The following is a 12,401-nucleotide window of genomic DNA, read 5'->3' as shown; positions in this document are numbered from 1 at the left end:
TTGCAAAGCCAATTATGTATGAAGACTTGCCATTTCACTCCCTTATTACATCAAATAACAAAGCGTAGGTGAACTACTTCCTGTCTCACTCCAATTCCTTTCCCTACATGTACACTACGCTTTTTTCCATAAACTTTCCATTTTCAGTTTTTCTCTTTCCTTAATCTGATCTGTTTCATCTGACTTCTTTTTGCCTTGTTCCTTAGAACCAACTAACCATCTTATTCTTGTCAATAGCTAGGTCCACCATTAGGCTGTCTCCCAGGAAAAAAAAAATCCCAATGATAAATCATTAGGGGTAATGGGTCTGGTGCTTTGTATACATTAAGTATTTTGCATCAGAGTTAGGCAAATGTCACTGCTTTGTCATGAAATCCCATGCTACTGCTGAAAAGGTACCTTATATCTTTTCAAAGGTAAATTTAGTTTGTATCATGTGTACTCATTTAACCACTTTTTAAATTATCTTCACCTCCACTAATTCCCTACCTCTAACTGCTGCTAGTCTGACAGGTAAAAAGCCTTACATTGTGCCTCTACTTTGACTTACACTGGAGACTACAAACAAAGCAATTAATGTGGTCATGTGACTATTATTACTAGCACTGATTGCCAAGTACAGATGCTACAAAGGATACAGCCTTTTCACCAGGGGACCGAAAAATTTTTTACATGACTATTGCTAATTTTCTCTACCAACTTTTATAACTGGTTGTAATTAGCATTATTTATAAGAACAATAAACACTGCCCTGGGCAGAAGCCTCATATGACAAATACTGTCTAACCCAAAAGATCTATCTCAGTCTGAAAACAAGCTAAAGAAAACCGGATTTTCTGAAAATTGAACTAAACTGAAAACTGAAAACATTCAATCTGTTAAGTATTCAACAAGTAGCAAAGCGATCAAAGACTTTTTTTTTTTTTTTTTTGAGAGAAGGAGTCTCGCTCTATAGCTCAGGCTGGAGTGGCGTGATCTCAGTTCACTGCAACCTTCACCTCCTGGGTTAAAGGATTCTCCCACCTCAGCCTCCCAAGTAGCTGGCCTACAAGCATGTGCCACCGTGCCTGGCTAATTTTTGTATTTTTAGAAGAGACAGGATTTCACCATGTTGGCCAGGCTGGTCTCAAACTCCTGACCTCAAGTGATCCACCTGCCTTGGCCTCCCAAAGTGTTGGGATTACAGGCATAAGCCACTGTGCCTGGCCAACATTTGTATTCTTCAAACTCCATTATTCTTCCAGTTCAGCCTAGGCTGATTCAAATGTAATGGAAACTGAGAAAGCCACTTACTAATACCACTTTCTTAGTAATTATTTTATGTATGTATGTACAATCGGATGAATGCCTCAAAAATTCATCAGAAATATCTCAGTTTTATTTGCAATATCACAATACTATAAAAAACAAGTAGGACCTATTTTTTCTATGAAAACAATTTCTGTGTTTGAAAAAAAAAATCAGAAATAATTCCATGTCCTAAAAATGAATATAGTGACCTAACACTTATGTAAGATCAGATTACTCCCAATCTTAACCATCCAGGATATACATATAAAACAGAAAGTTCAAAAAAAAGATTGAGTTTCAGAAATGCACAAAGCCTAATGCACTTTACTCTCAAGCATATTAAAAAGAGTAAGATGCTTTCAGCTGAAATCAAAAGGACAAAATCAGCGTCAACTGAGTACACTAGTCATTTAAAAAGGACATGGATGTGATCTAGTCCAACCCTCAGAGTCCAATGATTCATGTTCATAGAAAGGACCTTGCACCATGAAAACAGGCGTATCTTATGTTAAGCATTGTTAAAAGCTTTCTTCCTAAAACTTAAAACACAGAAAGATGATTGCTTCAATAATCTGGAAAATTTAGTAATACAGAATACATCATATCTAAGTACTCAATACATGTGAGATGTTTTCAAATAAAACATTACTATGCCTCACTTTCTCACTCTTCTGTATTGGACTACTCTTCAACCCACATATCCCATGCAGAAGGCAGTCCCATTTCTCTTGATAGTCACGGGACACTGAGGCTAAAAGACTAGTACTTGACTCTTTCCTCACTGCTTCAACTCCAATGAATTACTATCATGTAGAAATACTGTACCCAGTGGTGCCAGACCATGGGAACCCTAAATCCAGATTTCACATATAAAATATTCTTATTTTTAAAGATCACTACAGTGGCCAAACCAAAAAAAAACACATTTGTGGCACAGATCTGATTCAAAGATCACAGGTTTGCAATCTCTAAGGAAAAAATGAATATGTGCTATATTTGAGAAAGAATACAAAAATCCCAGGTGTGGTCAGAACATAAAACTTGATCCTACTCAAATCTAAGAATGATTTCCTTATTTAGAATATTCCTTATTTACATTACATATTCACTTGTTGAATCTTTTGCTTACTTTATTTTCCCCTCCCTCTGAAATACATTAACAATTTTTTCTCAAATAAAAATCATTTGAAATTCCTACATAAGCAAACATTTCTAATGATTTCTATTTATCTATTCTATTAAATATTTCTAAGCTAACGATTCCTTTTTAAAAAGTACACTTTATATATATACTACAAGTCAAACAATAATGTACAACTGTGAGAAATACATATGGCAACTCACCAAAAAAAGGAAAACCCCCCAAAATAGTCATTTTTAGGATGAAATCACAGCAGCCTCACCTGTACTTTCATGGGTAGTCAAACATTTCATCCATTTCTTTTTCCCCAGAGAAAAGAAGCATTCAGAAGAAAAGCAAGTCAGATAATAGTCTAACTCCTCTAGTCTTTACGTAACTAATAGGACAAATGTTACTCAAACAGAGATTATAAAAAATATAGAAAATACTTACCTGGACTTGAAGATTCAACAGATGGCTGAGAAGAGGAGAAAAGAGGAAAAATTAGTATTTCTGCACAATGTATCTTCAAAAACATTACCAAAATTATTCAATGACTACTATGATGCCAAAAACTATGGTAAGTTTTGATGTCTGCATTTTAGTTCTAATGTCTGCATTTTCTAAGACAAACTAAAACCTCCCATATAATCCTTTCCCTTTCATTACATTTAAGCATAAAGAAAAATTCCAAACACTCCTGAATCTAGAAATAAAGACAATAATATAGAGTTCAGATTTTAAAGGCACATGTGGACCTCATATGTGGTTTAAGTAGTATGATTTTAGATCTTGGAATTTTCTGAAATAGATTTTCTCCTATCAACACAGAACTATGCACAAAGTTTGCTATCAAGCTGGTCTCTGACTTAAAAAAAAGTGAGTGTGAGATGGGAGACAGAAATAATTTAGGACATTATCTCAAATAAAAATTAAGTTGTAACAAAGCAAAATGAAAAATTAAAATTCTAAGCACCAAACACTATATTAGGTTAACTTTACTGATAAACAATGTATTTTTAAGTTATAACAGAATTAGCAAGCATTCAAGCAAAAGCCTACAGAGTTTAGGTTATCTGATGCAAGACTACACAGATTTCCAATTATAATGCTCCTTCTAGTCTACCATTCTACCTATTATAAATTTAACCACAACTTGAAAATTTGAAAATAAAACTGGTAGCAACTTATTTCAGTAATGTTACTGCTTGACAATGCACAGTTGTGTTTTAGTTCAGTTAATTCACAATTATAAACAAATCATCTACAAACATAAGACTCCTACAAAACAAATATTAAAAACTCAAAAGATGCTTCAAATAACATGAACTAAAGCTTCACCAATTCATTCAGAAGTATCTATTTCATGCCCATAAGAAAATACAGATGGTGGGAGGCCAAAAGCACTAGCAGAGGAAAGATAGGGATCTTGCAGTATTTTCTTTCTGCTAAGTAATGAGGAAGAGAGGCAAGAAGAAAACAGAAGAATGAAATTCTCTATTTTTCAAAAACGATGTGTCTAAGACAAATTCCTATAGGGTATTAAAATTGTTTTTAAAACTGTACATATTATGTAATTGTAGTAAGCATGGGATTCTATATTCCATATGGTGACTCACATTCTTTTGCAGCACACTATTTCAAAGGTCCTACTTTTTCTGTTAAATTCTTATAAGAGAATAATTCCTTCCTATAGCATTGTCTAGCAAAAATCTGACAATAACCAGTATTGCGTATTTCCAATGATACACCACTATCATTATTTTAAAGTTACTCTGCCAGAACACAGTAAACACAGTGCTACTTTTAAATCTCTTTGCTCTAATGGGAAGCTGGAGAACAGGGTGACATGGCAAGAGTAATGTAACCACAAAAAGGGTTTCCAGCTTGCTTAACATCTTTTGGGCAAAGCTACACATTTCTGGTTCAAAACGGAGTTAACGACCACACAAACGACCACACAAATTATTACATAGTAAATCAATATTTTAAAATATTAATCCACTTGTGTTTCAAGTAGTTATACTTCCCAGCTGTAGGCAAAACCTTCTCTGTAAGGCTACAAGCAATGTTAATGACCATCTACATCTAATCCTACGCTCGCTCACTACCCACACAAAATAAGACTTACAAACATTGGAATAATTATTCCATTTAACAGTTTTCCGATTTAAGAAAAAAGGCTTTTTAATTACAAGTTACTTTATTGAAGAATAAGTTACATTTTTATTGATGCTAGATATTAACAATAGAGATTTTGAATTGTAAATGGTGTTCATATACTTCAGTTTGTAAAAGGCCTCATGAGTCGTGAATGCCAAAAAATACCTTACTGATTGTTGCTCTGGTGGTAAATAAAGTTCTGAAAAAGGCTGCAAATACTTTCCTATGATTAAGATACCACATGCTTGAGGACAAGTAGCATTTGTAAGCATAGCTGATACAGAGTACAACACCCAGTGTTCAAAGGTAACATTAGTGATTATGTCAGACATACTAGAATGTTTCAATGACTATGATTTAAAGGCACATCTAGATTAGCACAGGGGGAGAACTAGAGTGGTCTGCCTACAGATACATTTAGTATCCATATATATTTTAGTATTTTACTTCCAAAATAAAATTCTGTTCTATATGTTTGGGGGTAGGATTGAGCTTAGATTCTTTAAAGTTAAATATATCCCATTAAATCAAAGATGAGTTTCTAAAAAATTGGTATTTGAAAACATTTCATACTGTAAACATTACTTTGTATAGCTAATTATCAAAAGTGATGATCTTTCAAAATAACAAGTGAGTTTAGCATCTTAATATAGGAGATTTGGGTGTGGAATAAGGGTACTTTTTATTTAGATATGAAATAAAATAGCACATCCAGCTTACATTTATATAGTGCTACACATTTTCTTTTCTTTCTTTTTTTTTTTTTGAGATAGAGACTTGCTGTGTCGCCCAGGCGGAAGTGCAGTGGCATGATCTTGGCTCACTGCAGCCTCCGCCTCCCAGATTCAAGCGATTCTCCTGCCTTAGCCTACCAAGTAGCTGGGATTACAAGCGTGTGCCACCATGGCTGGCTAATTTTTGTATTTTTAACAGAGACAGGGTTTCACCATGCTGGCCAGGCTGGTCTCAAACTAACCTCAAGTGATCTCCCTGCCTCGGCCTCCCAAAGCACTGGGATTACAGGCATGAGCCACCATGCCCAACCCAGTGCTACACATTTTCAAAAGCATCTAGTTAGCTGATCATAATCATAAATATCGAATACCTGCCCCACCTACCTCATTTTATAAATTAGTAAACCCAAGGAGATACACTGACTAGATCAAGGTTCCATGGCAGGTGGCGAAGGCAGGCCTGATGTCTAGACCCTGACTCCTCCTTCTATACCTTCTATAGTGTTCTTTTGTACCTTCTAGAAACATAACTGCTCAAATTTTTCACTCTTCACTTCTCTCCTCCTTCACTCTCACTTTTTTCTTTTTTCTTTTTTTTGAGATGGAGTCTCGCTCTGTCGCCCAGGCTGGAGTGCAGTGGCGCGATCCTGGCTCACTGCAATCTCGGCCTTGTGGGTGCAAGTGATTGCCCTGCCTCAGCCTCCTGAGTAGCCGGGACTACAGGTGCACACCACTACACCCAGTTAATTTTTTGTATTTTAGTAGAGATGGGGTTTCACCATGTTGGCTAGGATGGTCTCGATCTCCTGACCTCGTGATCCGCCCGCCTCGGCCTCCCAAAGTGCTGAGATCACAGGTGTGAGCCACCGCGCCCGGCCTCTCTTTTCTTTTTGAAATGATTTTCATCAGTTCAAAGTATGTTTAAAATGTGACTGCAAGTAGTCATCTGTCACGTCAGACTGTTATCAGTCTTTAGAAACTGTTACTATAACAATACCTTCCAGGAAAACCCCCAACATCTACCATTAATTACTACCGTAAACTAGAAGGGAGAAAGGAGAGAGAAAAACAAAACTAAGGAAGGTGCGGGGGCTCACACTTGTAATCCTAGCACTTTGGGAGGCTGAGGCAAGCAAATCACCCTAGGTCAGGGGTTCGAGACCAGCCTGGTCAACATGGCAAAATGCTATCTCCACTAAAATACAGGCGCCTGTAATCCTAGCTACTTGGGAGGCTGAAGCAGAATTGCTTGAACCCAGGAGGCAGAGGTTGCAGTGAGCCCAGATCGTGCCACGGCAATCCAGCCTGGGCAACAGAGACTCCGTCTCAAAAAAACAAAAACAAAACAAAACTAAAGCTAAGTAAGTGCTTATTTATAACAATACCTATTTTTAGAAAAAATACTTTTAGGAAGGATGATTTAAAATTGGGTTTTAAAAAACATTTAAAATGCACTCATAATGTTATCAGTAGAAATAAGTTATGTCAACCACACTGGATATCATATTTTGCCAACATGAACTTATCCTACTGATAGATTTAAAAACAGACACCAAGACATAGATATATAACATTCACTACCACAAAGTTGTTTATAGCAAAAAGTTAGAAAACATTTAAAGTCCATCACTTAGCTGATTAGAAATGATACACAGTTCTTCCATACATAGTTCTCCAAACAATAGAACACTATGACTCCATTAAAAATCATGAGGTATCTGTTTGTGTTGACAGAGGAATAAATGCCAAAAAAATTAGCAGTATAAAGAAAACTGTAGGACAGTGTGTAAACTGGGCTGGAATATGGAATAATATGGAATAAAATTTTTTTTCCTCAAAAGGACATACAAGAACCTGTTAACAATAGTTACGTCTAGGGAATGGGGTAAGGGAGAAGAGGCTTTTTTTATTTAATACCGTTCTGTACTGTTGAAATTTTCTAACCACTTTCATGCACTATGCATTCTTTCTTAAAATGAAAGTCACTATGGACTGACTGTCTTGTGGAATTACGAGACATTTTCATTTTCTTCCTCTAAATTTTGATTTTTAAGAAAACCAGCACTTGCTACTATTTTTTAAGCCATAATTTTGAAAAATTCAGTGTTTTGGGGGTACATATTTATCTTATCTGAGATAGAAAACAACACTAGAGAGACAAAGACTGTATACAGAGTATGAATGGGCTAAAACAAATTAAAAACAAACTCCAGTAACTTTTATAGCAAGTTGACCCTTACGCACATATTTGTATCATTTACTTGATAAAATTGCTAATAGTTGTAACAAATATTCAATGCCTCAGGTTTGCTGAAATAATTCTTTTACATTTTTCTAGAACATGGTGGGAAATGGTCCCATACAACAGAAAACTATAATTTGAGAGTAAAGAAATAACTAACTACAACATTACCATTATTTTCACCAAAAAATACCCTAACAACAACATAATGGAAACATGAAGGAATTACTAGAATTTTTTTATTCCCGGCAATCAAAAGCTCACTTTGAATGAGTATTACTGTCTGAACAAATTTTTCTCCTCAAACCAATTCCACCACCATTTCTTTAAGTATTGCTATCACCTTCTTAGTTGTGTAGACTCTAAGTCAGAGATTCTCAGAGCAATGGAGATGGGGATTAGAAGCCTAGAAAGAGTTATCCTGGTCCTACTTTAGGGTGAAAGATGGTTACCATGTCAAGGGCCCAATTGAGGAGAGGGCTCAATCCTCTCCTCCAATAAAATTAAGTTACTTAACTTTGTTGTTACTCTCAGGAATTCACGGGTATAAAAAGCTTAAGAAGGTACTTAACCTAAAATTAGCAATTTACTACAGTAGTAATAATTCAGAAGGTAAAATGATATCATAGAAAATAAGGACCAGGAACAGTGGCACACGTCTATAATCCCAGCACAAGACAGGCAGATCACTTAAGGCCAGAAGTTCGAGACCAGTCTGATCAACATAGCGAGACCCTGTCTCCACAAAAAATAAAAAGTTAGCCGGGCATGATGGCACATGCCTATAGTCCCAGCTACTTGAGAGGATGCGAGGGAAGGATCGATCATCCGACCCAGGAGATTGAGGTTGTAGTGAGCTATGTGATTCCTGCCACTGCACTCCAGCCTAGACAACAAAGACCGACCCTGTCTCAAAAAAAAAGAAAGAAAAAGAAAATAAGCACTAGGAATACAGAGGGCTGGGTTCCAGTCTAAATTGTGCCATAGATGAATTGCACGACCTAGGACAAACTATGTAAACTCTGCTCAGTTTCATTTTCTCTATGATCAAAAGATTTAGATTTTCTTCAAGACCTAACTTTACTTTTATTATAAATTGCTCTAGAAACCTAACACTAGTAAGGAGTTTGTAGCTAAATGCATGGGATATGTTTAAATTTATTTTTTAAAATCTAGGACTGTTAAGAAAAAAATCTCAATTTGCAGAAACACTTTTTTGGGGTGCTACTTTATGAATTTCATACCTACATAGTAACAGTTATTGTTCTAAGCCACGGAAAAAGACAAACAGAACGAGCCCCAAGCAATGACTGGTACTTGAACAATTTAATCACTGCAATGAATTCTGAATAAACGTCAAGCCAGGCAGGCATTTCTAGATAGCTGATTACTTTTCATAAAGACATGCTTAAGCTTCAATGGCAGTGTTTTATTTCTGAATTATTTAGAAAACTTTTATTTATTTAGTCTCACTTACCAGAATTATCTTAAAATAATTCACTTATTTCTCCCACCAAACCTTTCCCACCTATTCAAGTACCCTGACTCTTACTGCCACTGAATTAAGCTTTTTAGGACTCTCACGCACTGGTGATCTCGACTACTTTTAAAATATTAATAGCTCTGAAGTATAAACATGAAAAAAAAATTTCATTACTAGTGTGGAGAATTATTTGAGGCTTAAAATCACTGCAGTGAAACACATTTTGCTTAGAGTAGAAATTAACGCTTTCATGAGTAACATTTAACATAATCCTTCCTTAAAAAACAAAATCCAAACACACTCAAAAAATGCTAAGCAAGGAGTCCATTTTAAAGAGAAATAATAGATAAGTGTGAAAGTGAATAAAAAGATTATATACCATCTTTGAAAGTACTAAAATACTTAAATAGAAAAAAGCAAATCCATTAATTTTTTTTCTCTTTATATCACAGAAACGTGGCCTACGTGAAAAGATAGGTCTTGAATTGTGCCATGGTTTTTCCTTGAGAAGAAAGTCCCTTACGTGATTACAAACGCTAAAATAAAAGACAAATTGTTCGCTCCCAAAGGTCCCTAGTACATTCCTTATAAAACCCAAAGGATCAACTATTTCTTCCTCTTATTTTTTCTCTCATTTTCCTCTTATTTTTGCAGTTAGTAAAACTGCAACTATCCTGTAATTTCCTTCCTTTAAGTGTGAGTAGAAGAGCGTCCTTTTAGAAGGCTGGTAAATAATTTTAAGGGATAATAAGCAATGAGAAATACTGCCAAAAGGTATTAAGCAAGGGAGCATATGCCATTCACTCTAAGTACATTAAATATGGCTTTAATGTTATAACTAAAGAACCAATATATACTTCCTATTATGGACTAAGATAATCAGATCAAACATAAAAAATCAGTATATCCTATTCACATATAAAGCACTTTGTATTCAAGAATTAAACGCTTTTCTGGAAAAACATGGTCAGGGTCATGTTCTTGTAGGAAGCAACAATTTTTTTTTTTTAAAGCTCAGAACCGTAATACCTACATTTTTCTCTGGAGACATACTTCAATAACCTGTTTTCCCCCTCAGATTTAACAAATATATATATATACTGTTGCTTTGCACTTACTGTTACTTCACAAGCTATCCTTAACTCCTCAGATTTATTTGATCAAAAGCACAATAATTCAGCATCTGGATTATTTCATCACATGCTTTTATATTGGCTTCATAAAGAATGAATCTACTGAGAGCTCAAAGTAGAAGCCAACCAAGCATTTCTCCTTCGTCTAATTTTTTTTAAAACCACTGATCTCAAAACTCATCGTAATTATTCAAGTATTGAGGCCAGGAAAATTATAAATCAATTGTACTTTTCAGTTCTTCACCCGTCTTAGACTTTTTTGTAAGACACAGATCACGAAAGTTCTCTAACTCTTCCCCAATTCACTATATATGAAACTATCTACAAGTAACTGAAGAATATAGAAGATAAATTGTTTAAAGATATTAGGTCATTAAATAAACACTGAAAACGAAATTCCAGTTATTTCCTTCTTGAAGTTGAACCATCCATGCGTTCCTACAAAACATTCCATTCTCGAACTGATAAAATATTTAAGAAAACTAAAACATACATTAGAAAATATTAGGAAATGACTGATTAGTGAATCAAAATATATTTTTCCTTTAATTTACAATAATGCAACCATCTTTAATTTTTAAAACAAAAAAGTTAACATAATTTCTTTTACATACTAGATTTTTAGTTCCCTTAGCAGTAAAATTTGTTTTTTAAAAACACATAAATTTTAAATTTAAGTTTTTTTAACTTAAATTTCTCTCTATAAGCTATTTTCCTTCAGTAATACCTCGCCTTAGTATGACTACACACCTTAAAGCTCAAACCATCCTGAGCAACATCATGAGAGAAGAAACCACGTTACCTATGTAGCACACTGCTGCTTATGAGATATTCACTGAAAGGGGTCCACTGAAGACACTAACTGACAAAATGTATAAATTCAGTTACACACAACTCCTTAAACATGAAGGAAAGTAACACTTAAGAATAAGAACCTCACCAGGACTAAAATCCAGGTACCGATTGTCAGTCTACTGGAACAAACACAGCCACATTTTGGGGAAACAGAAAGTACTACGTTCTCCAATTCGTGTGCCTGGAAATACAATTCTTTAACCACGAAGAGCAAAAGAAATGAAAATAAATCTAAGATCTAAATTGAGTTGTAAATTAGAGATATTGAACGTTTTAAAAAGAATATTGGCAGCAAACAGCCCTGACTGCTACAGTAAAATCTCACCCTCCTTCCTAAATCTGTTTTGGGGTGCCTGTGAAACTATGAAAATGGAAATTCAAACAAGAGAAATGCCTTATCAATCAAAATTTACAGTGCCTTATTTCAAAAGAGACATAAAATCCAGATATATCATCTCAAACTCCCAGAGATAAAGAATACCGAAATTGTTCCACGGGTAAGGAAAAAAGGAAACAAAACAAATCCTCACAAAACTTCAGATATTTTAAAGGTTTAAACTTCCAGTTACTTAAAGTTCCAGCAGCATATACTTAGTTCCGATTAATGATAAATCAACAGCAGTTGTATGCCCGCCAAATGCGGCCCAAATATGTAAAATCAAAGAAAGGGGCTTTGGGAACTTGTTTTCTATAAAACAAGCAAAAAGAAACAAGAAAAAGCTTCTCCAATGAAAGAAAAATTAGAAGAGAAAGAATAGGTAGCCTTGATTTGGAAAGGGGGGGAAGCCTGGAAAGTGACGGTGGTGGGGGAGGTGGAAAAGCAACTCAGAGGTTGTACCTTAGGGAGAGGGCGATGGAACTGTCTGGATAAATGGGCAGACTCCCCACAACCTGGAGGGCTGGACCGCGGCTGGCCAGGTTAATTTCTCCACTCTTATTTTACCACAATCATGAAAATTACAGAGTTAATCAAAGGCCGTCAGCCTTACGTTTTCCCCACCAACACAGACTGGATGTCAGTCGTAAACGGATGGGGGTGACGCGGAAGGGCGCAACAGCATCTCGGTTAGGAAGGGAAAAAACTTCGCAAGAGGAAGCAGCAGCTTCTCTCCTGGCCCCTAGCACCGGCCGGCGAAGTTGCGCCACAGACCCCCCTTCCCCGGCGGGCGCCCCCTCCCCCTCGCCCCGCACTACTACGCTGCACTACCCTTCAAACTGCCCCCGAAGTCCAAGTACGCCTCCGCTTCCTCCTAACCCCGGACCCATCCCAACTAAGTTCCAGGCGAAGCTCCCGCCCAGAGCATGGCCTGTTCCAGACAACAGGTGGGCAGTGGCGCCAGCAGGGCCGGGCCTCTCCTGGCCAGGCCCACTCCACTCCTCC

At 36.2% G+C, this 12,401-nt stretch overlaps 1 protein-coding gene across 10 annotated transcripts in view; it reads right to left on the bottom strand.

Annotated features, from left to right (window-relative positions):
• Positions 1-12,401, bottom strand: part of MIER1 (mesoderm induction early response 1, transcriptional regulator) — a 63,903-nt gene that overhangs the window by 45,646 nt on the left and 5,856 nt on the right. For 9 of the 10 annotated variants that reach the window (XM_011994969.1, XM_011994968.1, XM_011994972.1 and 6 more), the window contains one exon: positions 2,864-2,888. In XM_011994969.1, coding sequence (XP_011850359.1) covers positions 2,864-2,888 — 25 coding nt within the window. Of the gene's footprint in view, positions 1-2,863; positions 2,894-12,401 lie in introns of all 10 variants that reach the window. The other variant, XM_011994967.1, reaches the window with a different exon arrangement.

The sequence above is a fragment of the Mandrillus leucophaeus genome, unplaced genomic scaffold, assembly GCF_000951045.1.
Source record: "Mandrillus leucophaeus isolate KB7577 unplaced genomic scaffold, Mleu.le_1.0 Scaffold464, whole genome shotgun sequence".
Classification (NCBI taxonomy): Eukaryota; Metazoa; Chordata; class Mammalia; order Primates; family Cercopithecidae; genus Mandrillus; species Mandrillus leucophaeus.
Note: the sequence above shows the minus strand (reverse complement) of the source record. Positions and strands in the feature narration are given on the sequence as shown.